This window comes from Typopeltis vanoorti, chromosome 2, assembly GCF_054136105.1.
Source record: "Typopeltis vanoorti isolate ZY-2024b chromosome 2, IOZ_Tvanoo_1.0, whole genome shotgun sequence".
Classification (NCBI taxonomy): domain Eukaryota; kingdom Metazoa; phylum Arthropoda; class Arachnida; order Uropygi; family Thelyphonidae; genus Typopeltis; species Typopeltis vanoorti.
Genome location: NC_143550.1, coordinates 31,178,045 through 31,203,562, shown reverse-complemented (window position 1 = coordinate 31,203,562; position 25,518 = coordinate 31,178,045). Strand labels below are relative to the sequence as shown.

At 35.5% G+C, this 25,518-nt stretch overlaps 1 protein-coding gene across 1 annotated transcript in view; it reads left to right on the top strand.

Moving 5' to 3' along the window:
- Nucleotides 1-25,518, top strand: part of LOC150108907 (muscle calcium channel subunit alpha-1-like) — a 1,617,925-nt gene that overhangs the window by 1,572,594 nt on the left and 19,813 nt on the right. The window contains exons 45-46 of the mRNA XM_090414483.1: nucleotides 1,909-2,249; nucleotides 24,378-24,487. Of these exons, the coding sequence (XP_090270609.1) occupies nucleotides 1,909-2,249; nucleotides 24,378-24,487 (451 nt within the window). The remainder of the gene's footprint in view (nucleotides 1-1,908; nucleotides 2,250-24,377; nucleotides 24,488-25,518) is intronic.

Here is a 25,518-nt window from a genome sequence, read left to right as displayed (position 1 = left end):
TGTCGGTACCTTGTCTCCACGAATAGACTTCTGCCAATCACTAGCTTTTGTTAACTCTGTCGATTGACGTCATTAACGGCTGATTCTGAATAAACCAATTGGAACTCTGAAGCATTCATACATTCTGAAACTCGTTGGCAGGATAGATTAATGCATTAACAATATTTTGATGAAGAAAATGATATGCCCGGAACTGAGAGTGATGCACAATTTCTTAGTATGTATCTTAAAAATATTACCTAATTACTAAATATACTTCGAATATTTAAAAAATTTTATCAAACATGTTCTGTTTTATGTTTAAAATATTGATTTCTTAATTTTGGGTTCAAAAAAGTAGGGTTCATCTTATATATGGGGGCGTCTTATACACGGAAAAATACAGTAATTAATTGAATGTAATTTCTACAACTACTTGTCTTATCCTGGAATCAACATAAAATTCTTCTTTCTTACATCTTGCTTTTTTCTCTTTTCGATTTACCAATCACTTGATGTTTTTGCAAGTTGTCAATCTTATGCTTTGGCCTATGAAGAACTTCATATAAATGCATTATTCTTCCATGTCCTCCTAACTTTCTACTACTGTACTTTCAGCAATATTGCCAACACAAACCGTTTCAGACTTCTGTTAATTATTTTCTACTTCACTATCATGTGTTTTACTTTCTCTACACAACTAGTATTCACTCTCAACACTTCCTAAACATTCATTACCCAGATGTCAAATTTTGTACATTGTGAGATGTATTCGGTGTACACATACTGCACTGAACAAAATCAAACAATTCACCCATTCTCCGTTGCTGCAATTGTTCTACTATGCATTCATGCCATGGCACTATCTACTCTCATACAAAATATTATTATTATTACGTAACACCTCCAGGGAGTCCAAAGACTCGTCGAGGGAGGGCATCTACTCTACAACTCTCCATCTCCACCACTCCACCAACCACAACTACTTTCATCATCTACACCAATGCCATCTACTGCCAACCACCACCACTAACATTTTCACAGACAATCACAAACATCCATGCCCACAGCAGGATTCGAACCTACAGCCTTTTTTGGCTGGAGAGCGGATAGCTTACCACTCGGCCAATCAGGCCAGCAATCTATCACACACTCATATAATAAATAAATAAATAAATAAAATTAACTTACTATTATTAACTAAAATTTGAAAAAAATACTTATCTTTAAGCACTGCTGCAAACATGTCCTTTCATGATTTAACTTGAATCTACTGAATCTGTTACACACACACTGATTACTAAAATTATTTTTTTTTTTAATGTGACTATATTTGATTCTTCAGCTTTGTATAGAAGTGCATGCAAATTACTCAGTGTCAAAGCTTTTACCATTATCAGAAGCACGTGTCTTCACTACCTATCTCACCATAATATACATACTAATCGCAGTTAAGACAATAGAATATGATAGGAAAGATTATTACTGTTGAGTTAGAGGGAGGGTATGTTGAATAGGGGCTGGGGGAATTTGGAAATGGAAATAATAATGTGCATTATCAGGAAGAAACTTCCAAGAGACTGTTAGTAGGCTACTCTAAAATGAGAAATAAGACTAAAGAGCTCAAAGAATTTGATTTTGTTCACCTCTGAGGTGAAAAAAAAAAAAAATCAAGTGCCTACAGTGATGGTGGATATAGGGTTTCATAAATTTCTATATTTAGTTTATATTTCCTTATTATTATTATATGATAGAGAATTTTTTTTTAAAAAATTATAAAAGAGGATATGATATTCATTCACATTTTTTTACTTTAAATTCATTTGTTTATACTATTAATATTTTTCATGTAACGCCATCAACAGTCAGTTTTAAGCACCATAATCTTGCTATTATGTTTCTTTAATTTAATTTTTATTTTATTTTTAGTATTTCTATTGATACTGAAGACCAGATGGAGCTGAAACCTCCAACTCCTCCTCCTCGCAAATTCATTAACAAAGTTCCAGTGAGTACATTTCGTTTGCCATGTCTGGGAAAGCAAGATAGTCATGATTTACCAATTTTGAGCCAGAGGACACTAGATAATACATCAGACCATTCCTCTGAAGAAACCTTATCTCATATTGCTGCATCTTTACGTTTAGCACACCTACCTGCGATGGCTGTTGCTGGTGTATCACCAGAGAATGAAAACTACAAAATCTGTCCCAGAAAGGCTCTTAGTGAAGGAACTGGATACATCCCATCTCACAGGGCTTCCTATCATGGCTAGTATTTAAATATATATCTTCATGTACATGTATGTGTTTCATCTATCCTTTGCAGGCTATAGTGAGTTACATGATATCTGACCCTTTTGGTTCTGGTGGGAGGTTCTTTAGAATAATCGGATATCAGGTTTGAGAGGATCAATATCCAAGAATCAATAAATTTGCAAACAACATCAACTTTTAGATTTTTCTGATACTAAGTAGTAGTTTGATGTTGAAATAATAAGCAAGACTGCAAATAACAGATATGAGAATAAAATCGGTTTTCACAGTCTTTCAATGTTAGGTAAGATGCAGTGGTCAGCTAATTAGTAAAACTACAAATAACAGATACAGGAACAACTAAGTTTCAGGCTTTTCCAATCATAGATAGAGGACCAGTGTTCATATGATTGCTAAAATTGCAAACAGCACACGGTGGAATGATTGGTTTTTGTATGGTCAGAGTTAGAAAAAGTTGGTATTAGAAAGTTGGCTGTCATATAACTCACTGTAGTATTCAGACTGATCTGTATTATTTAAATATTATATTAGCAATCAACTTGAAGTCTTGATTTGCTAAATGTCTTCATTAAGATGTTTCTCCATCATGTGAGAAAAAAACACTGCTCTTAACTTTGTAATGTTTTATCTTCATTAATAATTGCATTGACACATACAGGTGAACACATAATGTTTTAAATCAAAGTAAAATATGTTATTGTTTCCATGTATCACTGTAATTTTAGGAAGATGCATATAAGTTTAAGGAGCCTGCTCTTTAGCTTTATTTTCATTTATTTTATAAATAATCTAAGAATAAATAACTAATGTATAGAATGATAAGTGCCTGCTGGATTTCTTTTCAAGACATGGACTTGTTATTACTAACATCATGTTTCAGCATAAAAATGTGCACAAATTCGCACAGAGAGATGTAAGAAATAAGTCTCATTGAGTATATATTATTGTTGATAGTGATATCTTCATGCTGGTTCAGGACAAAAGAGTATACAGAGAATCTGAAGTTGGAAGCGATCCCTATTCAGTTTTGAGTAGGATAAAATTGAATATCATATTGAAAAGACAAGACAGTTCTAAAACAAAATCAAATTTAAACAGCTTTCTGAGATGAATAGTAGAATCAAATATACAAACATTCTTCAAGAAAAAATCAAAGTTTGAAAAGAACAACTAAACCTTAGAGTTCACTGGCAGACTGAAGAAAAATTGTATTATTCTATCCATGCACACAACCTCATCATGCCTTTCTAGCTGAATCGATCAACCAAGGAAAAGAAGAAAGTGTATCTAAAGTTTTTGGCAAGTGAGTCAGCTGGTGCTCTGAGAAAATACAGAAAACAAATAAAATAAAATGAAGTGCTGTGTAAAACTATTTAAACAAAGGTCATGGGAAGACTTTGGTATGAAAATAGAAAATTGATATCGGGAAGGAGACAAGATGCAAAACATTCTGTAGGCTACTGAAAAAGCTTAGAAAGGGAAGAATAAATACTGTAAAAGGAATCGCAGATCATAAAGGTCACATGAAAACTGAAGATAATCTAGATGTCTGGACTAATTACTTTGAAAGATTGCTAAATGAAACAAGCAGTGACAGCACAGTGGTAGAAAATATTCAAGAAATCAGGAGTACCTATTTATACTTGAGGTAGAAAAAGCTATCAAAAACCGGAAATTGGGAAAGGCAGCTAAAGTAAATAATATTCGACTAGAAAAGGTCAAATGTTGAGTCAAAAGTTTTACAGTGTCAATGCTGGCAAGCTAGGTTCAGGCCAAATGGAGATTATAAAGATTAGATTTTCCCAATAAGACAAGCAGTCGAAAAATGATGAGAACATAACAGGCATCTGTATTTAAGTTTCGTAGATCTGGAAAAGATATGTGACAAAGTGTCGAGAGAAAAGCTGTTCAAAATTCTACAGTCATATGCAGTAAATGGGACATTATATCGAGCAACACATAATCTATATTATTATTATTATTATTAACATCTAACCTCCATGGAGTCAGAGACTCATCGTGGGAGGTACACACTATTGCACACAATCCTCATTCAACCATGCCTTAAACTGATTCAGTGTGTCTACATTCACAACACACTCAGGCAATGCATTCCACTCACTAACCACTCTCCATGCAAAGAACCTTCTCCTCACTGCTCTGCTCACACCCTCCTTATACAGTTTCCAGCAATGGCCTCTTGTTCTTCCTCTTCTCCGATTCTATGAAAAATCTCTTCCATGTCAACCTGATAACAACCCCTGACTAGCATATATATATCTCAATTCCTCCCCCTCTTCCTCCTATTCACAAGTCTTTGTAACTTACATTTTCTCAATGTGTCCCTGTACTCCACATTCCAAAGACCACTGATCATCTTTGTGAATCTTCTCTGGACCCTTTCCAACATATCCTCATCAGTGTGAAAACCCAGCGACCAAATCTGTGAACAGTAATCTATACGAGGCATGATCAAGGCCTTATACAATGGCATCATAACCTCTTTACTTCAGGGTCCTCTGCATCATTACCATTATCTGATGTGACATCTTCACAATGCAGCTAATGAATTTCAGATCCTTGTCCACCACCACTTCTGGATCTCTCATCTCCTCTGTTTGCTTTAAAATTTCCCCTCTAGATATATACTTTGAATCCCATCGTTGCTTATCGAATCTCAAAACCTTATACCTTGTAACATTGAACTGACAGTTCTGCTTAGCTGTCCATTCATACAATCTATTCAATTCCCACTGTAAGGCCATAACATCTGCTTGATACTGCATTGCTCTCTCCCCAATTTTGCATCATCTGCAAACAGATGCATATCACTTGTTAAACCCATCCCAATATCATTAACATACAAATTGAACAACAATGGTCCAAAACTGACCCCTGAGGTGCCCAACCAGTGACCTTCCTCTTTTGGAATACTGCACCCCCATATACAACTTTCTGATACCCAGTCACTGATCCAACTCAGAAGTCTTATCCAGTCCCATCTGTTACAATTTATATTAACAGCTTGTCGTGTGGCAGTCTATCAAAAACTTTTGCAAAATCCAAGTACACCACTGTATATGCATCTCCACTGTCCAAGATATTTGTCACCTTGTGACAATTATCTTGGACAGAGGAGATGCTTTATTTATATGTATGTTTTATTAACGTACATGAGTAAGTTAATAAAACAATATTTCCCTTTAATAAATTCATGCTGATAACCACAGAGATTACTGCTGTTATGAACCCATTTCTTTATCCTACTTCTCACCAATCTCTCTCTCTCTCTAGTAGGATGAAACACTCTTATAAATTGATCACTGAATACCTCAACAATGTCTTCTGTAGCAGTTACCATTCTACCATTTCCATCCATTAACATCATCTTACCGTGATCATTTTTCCTTCTACTTGACACATATCTAAAAAACTCTCTAGGGTTTTTCTTCCCCCCTAATTTGTCAATTTCTGCTCATACTACACTTTTGTTTTCCTTACTAACCGAGTCACTCTCCTGTCTTATTCTTTATACTCTTCTTATAACTGATTATTACCATTATTTATCCTCTAATGTCTCCAAAGTACCTTCTTCTTCCAGATTTCCTGATTAAACCCCTCATTCATTCATTTTACACCTAGGTTATTCAGCCTTTTGGTCTTCGGAATACATTCACACATTAATGCTGTTATGAATTTCTTTGTGATTCCCAAGCAGCATTTATTTCCTTACTGCTCAACTTCTCATTCCATGCTATAGCTCCAAGCTGTGTTCTAAAACTTGTTATGTCAGCAGCCTTATAATTCCACATATATCCTTTCCTCACAGAAGTCTGCATATGCTAGCCACAACCCAAGTGTTCACTTTATGATCACTCTCGGCAAATTGAGGAAGTTGTGAAACTCCACTCTCACAATTACATCCTCTGATAAAATGATCAGATCTAAAACTCTCGATCCTTGTGTTTCTCAAGTTCCAGAGACAACGATCCTTGAGAAATGAATTTCTCAAGTTCCAGAGACAACGATCTCAGACAGCATGAAAAATTCATTTTCCTTATTCCCAAATGCTATCTCTTCATTCAAATCTGTATTGCCATAATTAAAATCACCAATAATAATTACTCTTCCTTTGTTCACTAATCCAAGTTGTTTATACATTTTTTTGTCACCACCCTCCACATTTCTGGATCTATAGCAACATCCAAGTAAATATCTTCCTGTAAACTACCGCTTACTACATATATCTCCTCATTCTCAATTTCCCCACCCTCATCACAATATACTCCATCTTCATCCATACATTCACTGCTGCTTTCAACGCCCACTCTCCCTGTCCACCCAGCTCCCCCCCCCAATTCCCTGTTTGTTTCATCTCTGTTCTCTCTCTCTCTCTTCGTCTCTCACACTACTACTATTGTTTCCACTACCAAGCACTTCTGTCTCTTCAATACCACTCTCCTGATTTTTCACTTCATCTCTTGCTTCTAATCTCTTGCAATGCATCACACACATTGCACTTCCATCTAGCAACACTTTTTCTAGTGGTGTAATAATTGTATGTAATATTTGGTGTAAGTCAGCAGTTACAACTAAAGGAGGTACAGGAAGACAGTTTGATGTTAAATCAAGTGTTAGGCAAGGGTAGACATTCATAATAATGCCTAATGGTATAAACAACACCAAGAGGAAAAAAATACATTTATTAAGCTCTTATGATGCTGGTTTTCTATAAGTGACAGGCACACAGCGCTAAACTAAATAACTTTAGTATTTACTTTTGAGCACCGACAGAAAGTTCACTTACAAAAAATACATTTCTCTGATATTTTGATTTCCTTAGTATTGAATGAGAGTTTTGCTCTCTTAAGGATTCTGCCTGGTTTCTGAAGAGAACCAACCAGTTCAAAACAGTTGTCAAGCTAGTGAAACCTTTATCAAATATACTAATAAAAGGCAAACGAATATATGGATGCTAGAGCAGCACCCATGTTTTTTAAGTAATGCAAACTAAGGCAACTCAGAGATGCCAAGAATTGTATTTTCCTAAGCTTTCAGGTCAACTTACAAAACTCTCATAGGTTGTATAAACATTTGGCTTTGATATAATGTTGGAACTAGTATCCACTTCGCCTATATTATTATTATTATTATTATTATTTCGGGCGACTCCAGGAGTCCTTAGACTCATCGAGGGAGGCCCTAAACATCATGTCCACACAACTATGCGATTACATTCTCACAGTATCTATCATACCTTGTCTTGAACTCGTTCACCATCATAGCACCCACAACAGACTCTGGCAGTTTATTCCACTCATTTACCACTCTAAAAGTAAAGAACCCAGCTCTAACACCCCTGCTAACCACACTCTTGCCCAGCTTCCATAGGTGTCCCCTAGTTCTCCCACCACCAGTCCTGATCTCAAAAATATCCTCTGAATTAATCCTATAGAATCCCTTTAGCAATTTGAATGTCTCAATCATATCTCCCCTCCTCTGCCTATCAACTAGTTTCTGCAACCCACAAATCTTCAACCTGTTCTCATATGGTTCATTCCATAGACCTGTTATCATCTTAGTCACTCGCCTCTGGATCCTCTCCACCTCCTCCCCATCAAGAAGGAACCGAGGTGACCAAATCTGGGCACAGTAATCGAGATGAGGTCTTATCAAGGCTCAGTACAGAGGTACAATAACTTGCTTGTCTCTGCTCGTCAAGGTATTTTTCAACAACCAAGTGAGTTGATGAGCTGATTTAGCTACTTTTGCAGTGTGCCCCCTAAACTTCATCTCCTTATCCACCAACACTCCCAAGTTAATTTAGAGAAATCTGGCCATTAGATCTTAAAATGATAGTCTCTCAGATCTTTGGTAAATTAATGCAGCTGGCCTGGTTGATCGAGTGGCTAGCGTATCTGCTCTCCAGCTAAAAGACTGCGGGTTCGAATCCCGCCGTGGGCATGGATGTTTGTGATTATCTGTGAAAATACTAGTGGTTGGTGGTAGATGGTGTTGATGTAGATGAGGAAAGTAGTTGTGGTGGATGGATTGGTGGAGATGGAGAGTTGTAGAGCATACTCTCCCTCAATGAATCTTTGGACTCCCTGGAGGTGTTAAGTAATAATAATAATAATAATACTTGTTGAGGTTGGGAAAGTGCTTCATGGCTGATGCTGATTCTAAGAATAGCCTCTTGGAACTGTAATGATTTCTATATAATAATAAAGATGTTTTTATTCATCTGAGCAGAGCAAGGTCTGAATTTCCAGACTTGTTATACAGATGACCTTGGGTGTAATTTTTGTGTTCTTCAAGACAAATTTTAACTTATCTACCAGTCTTTCCAAAGTAGGATAAACTGTAGGCACAAAGGAACGTTATACACTCCAGAATGTTCAAGAGGGTGTAGTTGATCATTAGGAGAATGTATAAAAGTAGCTAGCTGAATGAAACCTTTCATTCAGCTAGTTAGAAAAATACATTTAATATAGAAATAAATACTATAGAAAAATACATTTAATAAATGTATTTTTCCATCACCACTATATTTTTCCATCACCACTTTATCCATCACCACTAGTATTTTCACAGACAATCACAAACATCCATGCCCATGGTGGGATTCAAACCTGCAGCCTTTTGGTTGAATAGCTGATACACTAACCACTTGGCCAACTAGGCTGGCAAATTATTAAATGACACTTAAGTCTTTCTAAATATAAGGGTGGACACATCATCTATATGGATCACATTACAAAGCAAAGTGGTATTAAACATTTAATAAATGTATTTTTCCCTCTTTTTGTTATTTATTCCATTAAGCATTATTATTATTACGTAACACCTCCAGGGAGTCCAGACTCATCAAGGGAGGGCACCTACTCTACAACTCTCCGTCTCCACCAACCGTAACTACTTTTATCATCTACACCAATGCCATCTACCACCGACCATCACCACTAGTATTTTCACAGACAATCACAAACATCCATGCCCATGGTGGGATTCAAACCTGCAGCCTTTTGGTTGAATAGCTGATACACTAACCACTTGGCCAACTAGGCTGGCAAATTATTAAATGACACTTAAGTCTTTCTAAATATAAGGGTGGACACATCATCTATATGGATCACATTACAAAGCAAAGTGGTATTAAACTTGATTTCAAAATGGGAGATATTCAACTAAGCTCTTTATTCTATGTTATACTCCTAAATGAATCCAGTACAAGTCTGAAGGATTGGCTACCTAAATTGAATAACTGCTGTAATAAATTTGTATGAAAATCAGCAATAGAAAGACAAAGACAATGAATATGTTGTTTGAGAAACACTTGTGCAATAAGGTTTCATAAATTAATACAAAATACACTGAAAACATCAACTGAATCTTGAATAAAGGACCTATAGAACATCCAAAACATTTCAGCTATGTAGGCACAATTTTTAGTGAATATGGAAAATTAAATATGAAAATAGACAACAGAATTATAATAAATTTAGTTTAATCCTTTATCCAAGTGTAAGCAAACAAAGTTTGCACCTGAAAGTATCTTCAGGACTGGGGTAAGGTGGTACAACACCAGGGAAACTCCTTGCAAAGGTGGGCCAAGCTCTCATCACTTCTTGTCTCAGTATCTCCCATAATGCAAAACACATCTCCTTGCGGTTATGTCTAATGTTATGCATTAAGGGAAGGGCCACTACCCAGACTAGTTCCGACCTTTATTGAGGTCTCTTCAGTGGGAGCCAGGCCCAAGTGGAGATACCAGGCAGAAGCATTAGTAAGGTCATCTCTACCTATAGGAGCTGCCACATTGGTATCTCCACTTGGGCCTGGCTCCCACTGAAGAGACCTCAATAAAGGTCAAAACTAGTCTGGGTAGTGGCCCTTCCCTTAATGCATAACATTAGACATATCCGCAAGGAGATGTGTTTTGCATTATGGGAGATACTGAGATAGGAGTGTTGGTAGCTTGCTCCACCTTTGCAAGGAGTTGCCCTGGTGTTGTACCACCTTACCCCAGTCCTGAAGATACTTTCAGGCGCAAACTTTGTTTGCTCACACTTGGATAAAGGATTAAACTAAATTTATTATACTCTAACCAAGTGAAAAATAAACTTTCAACAGACAACAGAATTAGAAAAGCTGGTATGGTGGTAAGTCAACTGAATAAGTTTCCGTGGAATAAGAGAAAAATTAATCGAAATGCACTAAACTAGCTGTATACAAAACAGTGTTGAAACCAATTTTAACTTATGGATCTGAGAGCTTGGTTAGAAATAAAACACTTGATTAAAGATTGAAGACCAACCATGAATATGAGAGTTCTGAAAAAGATTAGGTAAGTGAACAGATGACATCAGTTATCAATATTATATTTATAAAAAAAATATATATATATATTAGGAGAAAACTGCGAGAAAGGTGTCTCAGTTGATTAAGATAGCAAAAGTGCAGAACACTAAAAAAAAGTCCTTGTGAGTTCTTTTGTTATGTGTCAAGTAGAAGTAAAACGACTATGAGAGGATGATGCTAGTTAATGACATTGACAGATTGGTAACTGATGCAGAGGATATATTTGAAGTATTCAATCAGCAGTTTTTCAGTGCATTTCATCTTCATGAAAGCAACATCGTGAGAAATTAGAGTGAAGAGTGTATGAGGAAGGAAGGACAGATGGTGAATGAGCAGGAGAATATATGAAGAAATAAGTAAACTTGATGTTAATAAGGCAGTAGGACTTGATAATATATTACCATGTGTCTTGAAGGAATGCTCTAAGGCAGTGGTTCCCAAATGTTTTCCGTTCACAACACCCTTAGTGTATCATTTTTTTCATGGCACCCAAAGTAGAACATAGGCCTACTTAACAAAAGCAAAACAGTTAGTAGTTTGTACAGTGTCCATTAGATGTCCTTCCTATCATTGCATCAACACATTGATGGTCCAATTCTAAAACCATGTGAGCTAAGTATCATTTCAGTGAAAATATTGGAATATTTTGCAGTGTTCTAAGGTGCAACAGCACACAGTTTGGGAACCACTGCTCTCAGGAATTAATGGTAACTTTGGCACATCTGTTTAACATGAGTCTTGCAACAGGACAAGTCCCAGAGGAATGCAAGACGAGAAAAATTGTTCCACTTCACAAAGTGTGGGGATACGACTAAGGCTACAAATTATAGGCCGATCTGTGTGTTGTCTAGATTTTTGTTAAGGTGTTAGACAGGCTGGTGAGGATTAGGTTGATAATACCAGTATTCTTTATGATGGTCAACACGGGTTTATTAGGGGGAGGTTATGCTTAACAATAGGTATTAAAACAAGGTGATAAATTTACTAGATAAAGCAAATGCATAGTGATATACTTGGATTTTTCAAAGGCTTTTGATAGACCTTCCACATGCTAGTATCTAAATTCAAACAGATGGGATCAGATAACAGACTTGTGGTTCAATAGCTTATTGGCTAACATACAGGTAATCAACAGGTTTTGTATGGAGGAGTGGTATCCCAAAAGAGGAATGTCATTATTGGAATCCCTTCTGGGATCCCAGAAGGGATTCCTTAACAGGGATCCCTTCTGGGATCATAACAGGGATCCCTTCTGGGATCATTATTGTTTAAATGGATGTTATTATTACATTGTATGTTAATTACATTGGGACTGGCTTGTTTTCCTTACTAACTGAGTCACCCTCAATGACTTGTTCTTTATACTCTTCATATAACTGATTATTCATCTTGTACTGCATCCTCCTTCTTCTTCCATGCTTAAGCTCCTCCTTCATCCAATTTACACCTACCTTATTCAGCCTTTTGGTCTTTGGAACATTCACTCATTGATACTGTTATGTATTTCTTTGTCATTCCCAAGCAGCATTTATTTCCTTACTGCTCAACTCCTCATTCCATGCTATAGCTCCAACATGTCTCCTAAGCTTGTCATAATCACCAGCTTTATAATTCCACATATATCCTTTCCTCACAAAAGTCTGCATATAGTTAGTCACAACCGAGGTGATCACTTCATGATCACTCTTGCCATCTGAAGGAAAGTACCCCACTCACAATTACATCCTCTGATTAAATGATCACATCTAAAACTCTCAATCCTCGTATGTCCTCCTTTACATGCTGCCTGATATAGTTATCTCTCAAGAACTCAAGAAATTCATTTTCCTTATTCCCAAATGGTATCTCTTCATTCTAATCTATACTGCCATAATTAAAATTACATTTCCGGATCTATAACAACATCCAATTAAATATGTCTTCCTGTCAACCTCCATGTTACACCACTCTGTCTCATAGTCATTGCCACTATTGCCCTCTTTCATGTCTACCTTATGTGGATATTATTCCCCTGCTCATCCGCACCCCCCCCTTCTTGTTCTTTCTATCCTCGTGAAAAATACTGTATCCTTCAATTTCTATTCCCATTAGAATATCATCTTCATTCAACCATGTTTCACTTATTCCAATGATTTGGGGGAAAATAAATGAGTGAAAGCATTTTATCTTCCTTATTTCTGATACTTCTGACATTTCTAAACAAACAGTGATTCATTTTTAGGTCTATAACCAGCAGTGGACAGAATATCACCTTTATCACCACTAACCACATATATCTCCTCATTCTCAACTTTCCTGTCCACATCACAATATACCCCATCTTCATTCATACATTCACTGCCAATTTCAACATCCACTCTCCCTATGCCATGTCTCCCTTTCCACCTGGGCTCCCCCCCCCCCCATTTCCCTGTTTCTCTTTGACTGGAGGTGGTTCATAGAAAGTTAACTAAGTCATTATCGGATCTATGGAATGTCAGATAAGAAAAGAGATTAAGGGGGGGGGGAATATAACTTGCAGAGCCATGTGAATAAAAGAAAGAGGGATATGATTGAGACATAAAGTAGATGAAAGATTGTTACCAGATTAATGTGGAGGATATTTTTCATAGAGTAGAGGAAGACAAGGGAAGTTGGATAAGGAGGGTATGAGCAAGGGAGTTAGAATCAGGTTCCTTGCATGGAGAATGAAATACATTGCCTGAAAGTGTGTGTGTGCATGCGTGCCTACACACACAGAAACTGGGAATGGGTTTAAGGTAAATTTCAATGAACTTTGTTGTATCTGAGAGTATGGACCTCCCATGATTAATACTTTGATTCCATGGAGGTCAGATGTTAATAATAACAACTTGACATTGTTAGCATTCAAGAATTTGATAACACAGCTAATCTCAGTGTTAAGGTAGCAAGATTACCTTGAATGGGAGTGTAAAAGTTAGCAAAAGAAGTGTTTTGGGCCAGGATGGCAGGAAAAAAGACATAGAAGAAGACAAAGATCCAAGAGGATTACAGTCAGAAGTGATTTAGAAGAGATTAAAGGTTTATGTGCTGTTCAAGTAGCAACAGTATTTATAGCTAGACTAGATAGTTTTAGCTTAAGGATATGAAAGTTCAGTTAGAAATAAAACAGTTTATATCAAAGACTAGAGACTACAGATATGAGAGTTTTCTGAAAAATTTGAAGAGTAAAAAGATGGTGTCAGTCACAGAATCATAGTAAAAATGAGTATCTTAGGAAGTATCTAGACATTGTTAGCATTCAATAATGCTTGAGCAGGGCTAATTTGAGGTAATATAATGACTTCTAAATAAGTGTTTGATGCTAAGATGGCAGCACTAATGCCAAGATATAGGTAGATTGATGCAGTCAATAAAGCACTATCCTAGAAGTCAGAAATCTAATGTCTGACAATGTTTTATGATTGTAAGTGTTAGACTAATTGAGAGGAAAATTGTTGACAGGAAATCAGTAAAAATGTAAACTTAATCATATTCTCATAGTACCATGTACACCTCTTGAGGGTACATATCAAAAAATGATAATGATTAATCATTTTATATACACAGATTCACATACCATATTTTTAATCTTTAAATAATAACTTATATTATAACAACATTACAATAATGTTCTAAATTCACAGCACTTCCTGGTTGGTTTTGTGGTTTTAAGTATAAGTTTATTATTATTATTATTATCCTCAGTCCTCCATGGAGTCAAAGACTTATTGTGGAAGGTCTCTCTGTCATACACACAGCTCATCATACATTCACGTTCTCTGTAGGCACCACAATTTCAGGCAATGCGGTGCCTAACATTCACCACTCTCTCCATGCAAAAAACTTACTTCTCACTCTTTTGCTCACATCCTCCTTATATAACTTCCATTGATGACCTTGTTCTCCCACCCATCATTCACCATTCTATGAAAAATCTCTTTCAACATTAATCTGATAAGAACCCCCTTACCAACTTATATATCATATTACACCTCCTCCTGTCTGTTAGAGTCTATAAATTGCATCTTCTCAACCTCTTCGCACTCAACATTCCAGAAAGACATACAGAGGTGACTGGATAAGCCACCTTATCCAGTCACCTCTGCATCATTTCCAATACCTCTTAAATTTGATCAAATCTGTGTACAGTAGTCCATATATGGCTTAATTAAGGATTTATTCAATGGAACCAGAATCTCCTTACTTCTACAACTCAGTGTCCTCCACATCATTGCCAGAATTCATTGTGTTGCCTTACACTTTAGCAATGCATCCTCTAAATTTTAGATCCCTATTAACCATGATATCCCTATTATTTCCTCTACCTCCTCCAATATGTCCCCACCAAGTGTATACTTTACAACCGATCTTTGTTTTCCAAATTTTAAAAATTTACACTTGGCAATATTAAACTGTGGATCACACTCCTGTGCCCATTCACTCAGTTTATTCACATCCTGTTGTAAGGCCACATCTACCCTACTTTCCATAGTTCTTCCCAACTTTGCATCATCTTCAAACAACTGAATATCCCCAGACCTTCATCAGTATCATTAACATGCAGGTTAAACAGCAATATCCTTAAAACAGTCCCCTGAGGCACACCACTAATGAATTTCCTCTTCTAGAATGTTGCTTCCCATCCACAAATTACTGATATCTAGCATGCAGCCATTCTCCAGTTCAGTTCACTAATCTAATATTCATTGTGTTGCCTTACACTTTAGCAATGCATCCTCTAAATTTTAGATCCCTATTAACTATGATATCCCTATTATTTCCTCTACCTCCTCCAATATGTCCCCACCAAGTGCTTTACAACCCATCTTTGTTTTCCAAATTTTAAAAATTTACACTTGGCAGTATTGAACTCCATCCATTCTAGTTTAACTGTCAATTTACTACATGGCAGATTATTGAATCTAAGTATACTACTGTATATCCACCTCCACTGTCCAATGCATGCCACATTATTATAAGTAAGCAAATTACTAAAACATGACCTTCCTTTAAATTCATTCAAAGTGAACTGCTGTTGTCAACCCAATTGTGGATCTGGGTTCTCACTAACCTGTCTGACACTTTGAACACACAACACCTGACACACATATTGGCCAATAATTTGAAGTGTGAGTTCTCTCATCTCCCTTTTAAAGCAATACAAACCTTCCTTCCACTCCTTTGGGATTTGACCCAGTGTAAGACTCCTATTAAATAAGTACACCAAAGCAGATGTCAACTCCCTGACACATTCCCTCAAAACATGTAGTGATATATCATCAAGTCCCAAAACCTTCTTAACATCAAGTTTGTTCAATTTCCCATATACCTCTTGTTCACTCACAGTCAATCTCTCCTTCTCCCCTTCAATTGCTCTCAAACTCTGCATTTTATCACTCACAAGGATGAAACAGCTTTTTGAACTGCTTATTTGATATCTCAACTATATTCACCACAGTAGTTATATCTTTTTACCATTTCTTCATCCGATGTGATCTTCCATAATCATTATATTTTCTCATAGCTGCATATTGAAAGAACTCCCTATGTTTTTTTTCTTCATTAGATAAATGCTAGATTAAATAAGATAAATAGAAACACGATAAACATGATATTAACATCATCGTGGGTAATTTTATTGCTAAAGTTAGGAAGGCAGAAGTGGAAATATATTTGACGAACATGGACTGGGAACAAGAAATGAGAGATGTTGGAAGTTTATTTTTCACTTGGTTAGACTATTTCACTGCCTTACCTCAGTCCTTAAGATATTTTCAGACACAAACTTTGTTTGCTTACACTTGGATAAAGGATTAAACTAAATTTATTATAGTCTAACCAAGTGAAAAATAAACTTCCAATGTCTTTCTCTAAATCCAGAGTAATTTCAGTAATAAGGTGGTACACCTGTTGGCAACTCCTATAGGTAAAAAATATGACCTCTCCTATTGCTTCTGCCTTAGTATCTCCACGTTTGGGTCTGCCTCCTACTGATGAGACCTCAATAAAGGTTGAAACCGATCTGGGTAGTGGCCCTTCCCTTAATGCATAGAAGTATACATGTCCGCAAGAAGATGTGTTTTGCATTATGGGAGATACTGAGACAAGAAGTGATGAGAGCTTGGCCCACCTTTGCTCGGAGTTGCCTGGTGTTGCAATGCCTTACCTCAGTGCTGAAGATATTTTCAGGCACAAACTTTGTTTGTTTACACTTGGATAAAGGTAATAAATTTAGTTTAATCCTTTATCCAAGTGTGAGCAAACAAAGTTTGCACCAGAAAGTATCTTCAGGACTGGGGTAAGGTAATGCAACACCAGGACGACTCCTTGCAAAGGTGGAGCAAGCTACTATCACTTCTATCTCAATATCTCCCACAATGCAAAACACATCTCCTTGCGGATATGTCTAATGTTATGCATTAAGGGAAGGGCCACTACCCAGACTAGTTTCGACCTTTATTGAGGTCTCTTCAGTGGGAGTCAGGCCCAAGTGGAGATACCAGCCAGAAGCATTAGCAAGGTCATCTCTACCTATAGGAGTTGCCAAATGGTGTGGCACCTTTTTAATAAATTACTCTGGATTTAGAGAAAGATGTTGAAAGTTTATTTTTCACTTGGTTAGAATATAATAAATTTAGTTTAATCCTTTATCCAAGTGTGAGCAAACAAAGTTTGCGCCTGAAAGTATCTTCAGGACTGGGTAGTGGCCCTTCCCTTAATGCATAACATTAGACATATCTGCAAGATGTGTTTTGCATTGTGGGAGATACTGAGATAGAAGTGATAGTACCTTGCTCCACCTTTGCAAGGAGTCGTCCTGGTGTTGCACTACCTTACCCCAGTCCTGAAGATACTTTCAGGCGCAAACTTTGTTTGCTCACACTTGGATAAAGGATTAAACTAAATTTATTATATTCTAACCAAGTGAAAAATAAACTTTCAACTTGAATAAAGGATTAAACTAAATTTATTAAAGAAATGAGAGAGGAGACTGTCTTATTCAATTCTGCCAAGAAGAGAAACTAATAATCACAAACACATGGTTTAAGCTACCACCCCAAAGGCTATACACTTGGCAATCACCACAGGATAATAATGCAAATATAGTCAGAAACCAAATAGATTACTTGCTAATTGATCAACAATTTCAAAGTTCCATAAAGAGTACAAAAACCTATCCTAGTGCAGATAATGCTTCTGATCATAATCTACTGGTGACAGAGTTAAAATAGACTGAAAGCTATGCTTAAGAAACATCAACAAAAAAGGTTTGATCAAGGAAAGTTAAAAAACTCAGAAATAAGAAAAAAAAACTGAGTCAAGATCTGAATCAAGAGATATCAATTATCAAAATGATGATGTCATGAGCGGTGATGAATCATGGGACAAATTAAAATCTGTCTTCATAGAGAAATGTGCCAATACCTTGTGTACTGACAGAGCAGTAAAAAAGAAAGATTGGATAACTGAAATTATTTTTCCCATGGATCAGCACAAATCGTATTAAAATTATAGTCCAACAAAATATAAAGAAGTTCAGGAAATTATTAAAGACAAGAATAAAGAAGCAAAAGAAATCTGGATGAATGAAAAATGTAAAAAAATATAATTTCTACAGGAAAAGAATGACAGTTTTAATCTACACAAAAAGCTGAAAGAGATCTCAGATGTATTTAAGAAAAAACAGCTATGTATCCTTCGAAACAAAAAAGGGAAAAATAATATCTGAAAAGGACATTCTGATAACAGACAAAAACCCATAAAATACTTATGAACAGATGGAAAATCCATGCATTCTAAGATCAGAGGTAGAATATGTGCTGAACTCAGCTAAAAATGGTAAAGCCTTAGGCCCTGATGAATACCAGCCGAAATAGTAAAGTTATTAGAAGGCGACAACATTATTATATTAGTAAAGCTATTTAATAAGATCTACAATGCAGACATAATCTATCAAGACTGGTTACAGTCAACCTTCATCATGCTACCTAAAAAAGCAAATGCAAAAACTTGTAATGACTATACAATGATCAGTCTAATGAGTCATGTTCTGAAAATGTTTCTGAAATTAATTCAAAAAAGAATATACAGAAAATGTGAAGACACCATCAGTGATACCCATTTCGGCTTTAGAAATGTTTTGGGAATGAGAGAAGCTCTTTTCTGTTCTCAAATCTTATTCCAAAAATGTAGTGACCAAAACAAGGACATATTCATTCGCTTCATCGATTTCAAGAAAGCATTTGACAAAGTCCAACATACTAAAATGATTGAATTATTAAAAATAATTGGATTAGATGGTAAAGATATAATGATCATTGAAAACTTATATTGGTATCAAAAGGCATCTGTTCAGGTTGATGACATTATTACAGACTCCATTAACATCAAATGAGGAGAAAGGTAAGGATGTGTACTATTGCCTTTCTTTTTTAACATATACTCAGGAGCCATATTTCAAAAAATCTTAAAAGGAAGGGATTAATATGAATGGTGAAATCATCAATAACATACAATATGCTAATATCAGCTCTCCTGGCTGACAATATTCAAGATCTTCAAAATCTTCTCAAATTAGTGAACGAAGAGAGTGAAAAAAATGGGATTAAGAATAAATATCACCAAAACTAAATTCATGATGGTCATAAACAAGAAATGAATTCTTAATTCAACACGTTCTTTAAATGGAAAACAAATTGAAAGAGTGGCAAAATTTAAATATCTCGGATACTCGTTAATTGAAGAATGCAATCCAGAAATGGAAATAAAAGTTTTATTATTATAATTATTATTACTATTACTATTACTATTACACCTCCAGGGAGTCCAAAGACTCATCGAGGGAGGGCACCTACTCTACAACTCTCTGTCTTCACCACTCAATACATCAACTACGACATCATCATCTACACCAATGCCATCTACTGTCCACCACCACTAGTATTTTTCACAGACAATCACAAACATCCATGCCCATGGTGGGATTCGAACCCGCAGCATTTTGGCTGGAGAGCGGATACGCTAACCACTCGGCCAACCAGGCCGGCTAAGTTAGAATTGAAATGGTAAGGAAAAATTTTCTCCTGATGAAATCAACACTTGTTATGCAATTTAAATTTAGAGCTAAGAGTACACATGATTAAATGCTATGTATGGTCTGTACTGCTGTACGGTGCAGAAACTTGGACCTTGAAGACAATATCAATAAAAAAAACTTGAAGCCTTTGAGATGTGGTCATACAGATAAAAAAAACAACTCACATTTGTAGAATTTTTGCCTGAGTTTCATGAGCATCTTCAGTATGGAATTACAGAACGTCAATCAGACAATAACAGAAAATTCTAAAAATTGCCACCTTAATAGCTAAGTAAGACAACTAAAATGGTCAATATTTTCCTAACTGAAAAAAATAAAAATAAAATTATATATATATACACACAGGTATCCCTTGCTTAACGTGGTTTTGCTTAATGCGGCGAAATTAATTGTGACAATCCCTTGATATACGTGGCAAGAGTTTTGATTAACGCTCCTTTAACCCTGTGGAGCTTGCAGCTAATCTGACAGATACATGAAAAATGTTTAATATAAATATTCTTACATAATTCAGTGTACAGCTTGGAGGTCATGAGCAGCAGTGCATTCATATGAGTGATATTCTGCAGTGTTTTTTGCTGTCAGTTTGGTTTAACACATGTTATGTAAAGGTTTGTGATATTTGACAGTAAATTGTATCTGAGAGATACCGCAACCTCCAATATCAGTATAGCATGGTTTAGTTGTTGTTGTTGTTGTTTTTATTCTTTGTTCAATAATTTCTAGATTGTAACTGAAAATAAATAAACCATCATGTATTACTAATAGAGAGCCAAAGGCTTATTTATCATACATATCCTCTAGGAGATGTGTTTCCTTATTATTTTCCATAATGATATGGAAAATAATAAGGAAATTGATCTGGAGCTTACTCCACCTTTACTACGAGTTGCCCATAAGGTTGCTTATGCTTGCATCTGCCGAAACTTTTAGTTTCTATATATTCGGCACGAAACTCTTGTAGTTTCTATATTTGGCTATGAAATAATGTTGGATTCAGTATCCAATTAATTTGTACCATCATGTATTATATTTGCAGTGTTTTTTTTATTTATGCTTTATTGCTTGTTTGCCGAGGTCTGGAGAGTCATTTTGGCAGTAAATTATGCTTGCATCTGCCGAAACTTTTAGTTTCTATATATTCGGAACGAAACTGTTGTAGTTTCTATATTTGGCTATGAAATAATGTTGGATTCAGTATCCACTTAATTTGTACCATCATGTATTATATTTGCAGTGTTTTTTTATTTATGTTTTATTGCTTGTTTGCCGAGGTCTGGAGAGTCATTTTGCTTGTTATCGTAAAATTTATGCCAATAAGAAAAAAACTAAAACTGTTCAAACGACTCTTGATAACTTCTTTTGATAAAAAAATTGCAGTAAATAATGTAGGTACAAATATTTATTAAACATTTACTTTGCATTGATTTTTTATCTTTCCTAAAAGAGTACCATATAAAACGAATTATTAATAGTAATCGATCATGGACGAATTGTAATTTTTACCATTGATTATTAGATTTCATTAACGCCGTAACATTGAGGGATTAATTAACCGCGTTAATCGAGGGATACCTGTATATATATTAAAATTTTAAATTAATATTAATTTTAATTAATTAATCAATATTAATGTATTATTATTATATTAAATATTATATTTATACAAAAAAAGTCTTATCAAGAATGATGACATCGTGAGGGTTGATGAATCGTGGGACAAATTGAAATCTGTCTTCATAGAGAAATGTACCAATACATTATGTCCTAATAGAGCGGTAAAAAAGAAAGATTGGATGACTGATGAAATTCTTTCTCTCATGGATCAACGCAGATCATATAAAAATCATAATCCAACAAAATATACAGAGGTTCAGAAAATTATTAAACACAAGATCAAAAAAGCAAAAGAAATCTGGATGAATGAAAAATGTAAAGAAATAGAAATTCTACAGGAGAAACATGACAATTTTAATCTACACAAAAAGATGAAAGAGACCTCAGGTATATATAAGAAAAAACAATTCTGTATCCTTCGAAACAAAAAGGGAGAAATTATATCCAAAAAGGATGACAAAATACAAGAATGGGTGAAATATATAGAAGAACTCTTCACTGATAACAGACAGAACCCAGAAAATACTTATGAACATATGGAGGGTCCATGCATTCTAAAATCAGAGGTGGAATGTGCATTAAACTCAGCTAAAAATGGTAAAGCCCTGGGACCAGATAGAATACCAGCAGAAATAGTAAAGTTATTAGAAGGTGACAACATTAACATATTAGTAAAGCTATTTAATAAGATCTACGATACAGACATAATCCCTCAAGACTGGTTACAGTCGACCTTCATCATGCTACCTAAAAAAGTAAATGCGAAAACTTGTAATGACTATAGAATGATCAGCCTAATGAGTCACGTTCTCAAAATGTTTCTGAAAATAATTCAAAAAAGAATATACAGAAAATGTGAAGACACCATCAGTGATACCCAATTCGGTTTAGAAACGGCTTGGGAACAAGAGAGGCCCTTTTCTGTTCTCAGATCTTATTTCAAAAATGTATTGACCAAAACAAGGTAATATTCATTTGCTTCATCAACTTCGAGAAAGCATTTGACAAAGTCCAACATGCTAAAATGATTGTACTATTAAAAAGAATTGGATTAGATGGTAAAGACATCAGGATCATTGAAAACTTATATTGGAACCAAAAGGCATCTGTTCAAGTTGATGACATTATTACAGACTCCATTAACATCAAACGAGGAGTAAGGCAAGGATGTGTGCCATCACCTCGTCTTTTTCACATCTACTCAGAAGCCATATTTCAAAAAGTCTTGGAAGGAAGAAAGGAAGGGATTAGTGTAAATGGTGAAATCATCAGTAACATCCGATATGCCGATGATACAGCTCTTCTGGCTGACAATATTCAGGATCTTCAAAATCTTTTGGAACTAATAAATGCAGAGAGTGAAAAAATGGGATTAAAAATAAATATCACCAAAACTAAATTCATGGTCATAAGTAAGAAACCAATTCTTAATTTAGCACTTTCTTTAAATAGGAAACAAATAGAAAGAGTGGCAAAGTTTAAATATCTCGGATGCTGGTTAAATGAAGATTGCAATCCAGAAATGGAAATAAAAGTTAGAATTGAAATGGCAAGAAAAAATTTTCTCTTGATGAAATCAGCACTGTGTAACCGCAGTTTAAACTTAGAGCTTAGAGTACGCATGGTTAAATGCTATGTATGGTCTGTACTGCTGTACGGTGCAGAAACTTGGACCTTGAAGACAACATCAATAAAAAGACTTGAAGCCTTTCAGATGTGGTTATACGAATGTTAAAAATCCCATGGACAGCAAAAACGTCCAATCAGGAAGTACTGGAACAGATGGGGAAATCACGTGAACTTTTAGATACCATAAAAAGAAGGAAAACTGCATATCTTGGTTTCGTAATGAAAAATATAAGATACTTCAATTGATTATAAAAGGGAAGATAAATGGAAGAAGAGGACAAGGAAGATGAAGAAAATCTTGGTTGGCAGATATCAGACAGTGGACTGGTATGAACTCTGAGAGACTGCTCAGAATAGCTGAGAATCGCTCAAAATTTGCCAAGGTGGTCGCCGACCACCGATAGGAGATGGCACTCAAAGAAGAAGAATCGATAATCTCAATATTGGTAATTTTATTTGGTGTTTTTACATCACTCTATACCCACATGTTCCGATCTGAATCTGTTGGACTTCAAATTGTGGGCAGTGCTTGAGAGAGAGTAGACTGCAAGAAACAATACCCCAGCATTGCCAGCCTGAAGGTTAATTTGGAGCGAGCAGTGGCAGCATTTCAATTGAATGTTATGCATGCTGCCATTGATATGCAGCCCACAGACTTCAGGAGTATGTGAAGGCAAAAGGAGGACATTTTGAACATTAAATGCTGCTATATGAACGTTATACATGTGATTTGTATGTGCTGAAAGCCTGTAAATGATTTATTGATAGATTAAAGGTTTATGTGCCAGTCAGGTTGTAACAGTAGGCTAGGCTAGTTATATACATTTTGTGAAATGGAATTTTTCTTAGCCTAACTGGCTGCTGCTTGCCCTGTACTTTTTGTTTCTTATCAACCTTGTCATGTTCCTAGCTTGTACCTTTATTCTGCATGTATTTACATTATGTGGGCTGCTCCAGGGTCACTCCTGAAAGTTGTTTGAAAGCATGTGATTAAGAAAGACATGAGTAAATTTTTTGCTTGTAGAGTGCTGAATGAGTGGAGTGAATTGCTAGTGGTGGTTGTGAATGCTCTATCAGTGAATGAGTTTAAGTTGAGATATGATAAGTATCATGTGGGACTTATGGTTAAGTACCACACAATACTTATCATATTATTATGGTTAATGGTTACTGTGGACTTCCTGTAATGAGTCTTTGAAGTTTCTGTGTAATAATAATAATAATAACAATAATAATAATACAAAATGTGCCTTTTTTTCCTTCTGATTAAGTTTTTTCAAGATAGAGGTGAGTGGGAAAAAATGCACGCTATCTTTTACAATGTTGTACCACAATACGGGAACATTTTACTTTCAACCAGAGGTGGTTGAAAGCGCATGTGTGTGTGTTATAATTTTTTTTTTCTACCTTACCAGGCACTAGAAACACTGCATCAGGAACTGCTAGTCAGTCTCTTCCACAACAGATATCTCTGGATCTGCCTTATGAAGAAATATTAGGAAGTGCAGAAAGTCTTGTTGGCCGGGTAAGATTCTTTGTACTCTTGTTATGCTTGTTCAAGAAGAATTTGGATAACATTCACACATAGAGAGTAAGAAATAGTACTCCACACTAATTTCAATAAATCACATTTCAAATTATTTTATATAAATTTATTCCACTTCACAAATAAATAAACAAACAACTAATTATATAAAATATTCCATATATTTGTTGCATATCTGAATTTATTTATTACAAGATATGTGTCGCACTCAAAGACAGCAATTTAACAAGAACTAACCCGTGAGACATTTATCTCATTTTATGATTCTCCTGGGAATTATCTTAATCTCATCTAACATGTTGAGCTAAGTGATCAGAGATGAGCAACTTGGTTCATATAAACCTAATTAATCCTCTGATCAGGTGGTTAATCCTATCTTCTTGAACGACAGTTGTGTGCGTGTGTGTGTGTGTGTGTGTATGCAGGGCCGAATCAACAACTTTTTGGGCCCCCTGGCAGGAAGAGAAATGTGAGGCCCCCTATCACATTTCCTAATGTTCAGTAATAATAATAATAATAAGATATTCAGCGATTTTGAAGTCCCAAGTAATTCCAATGTGGATGTGAAGGTGATATTCAAAACAAAAATAACACAACAATTCACTCCTTCCCACTCGCACACTTCCCCATAGCAAAACTAACATTATAAAGTGACTTTTCTACATTTTGATGTGGCAAAATTGTATATTAAATCATCAAAGTTAATATTTTGTAAAATCTCATTTTCAATGCTCATTAAACTTAGGTGATTTAATCATGACTGTGCCATGCTGTTTCTTAATTCATTGTTTAGTAATTGCATTTTAGAAAATGAACGTTCACCGTAACCATCATTGAAAAAAAAAATTCTCATAGAGATTTCCATATTAGGAAATACTGAAAATATATGTTTATTATGCATATAAGCGTAAATTTTGTTAATGGTAACACAGTTTCATCTTTCCATTTCATTTCGTATGGTGATTCAACTGCCATGAGCCCATTTTACGGGGAGGTACGGCACCACCTCA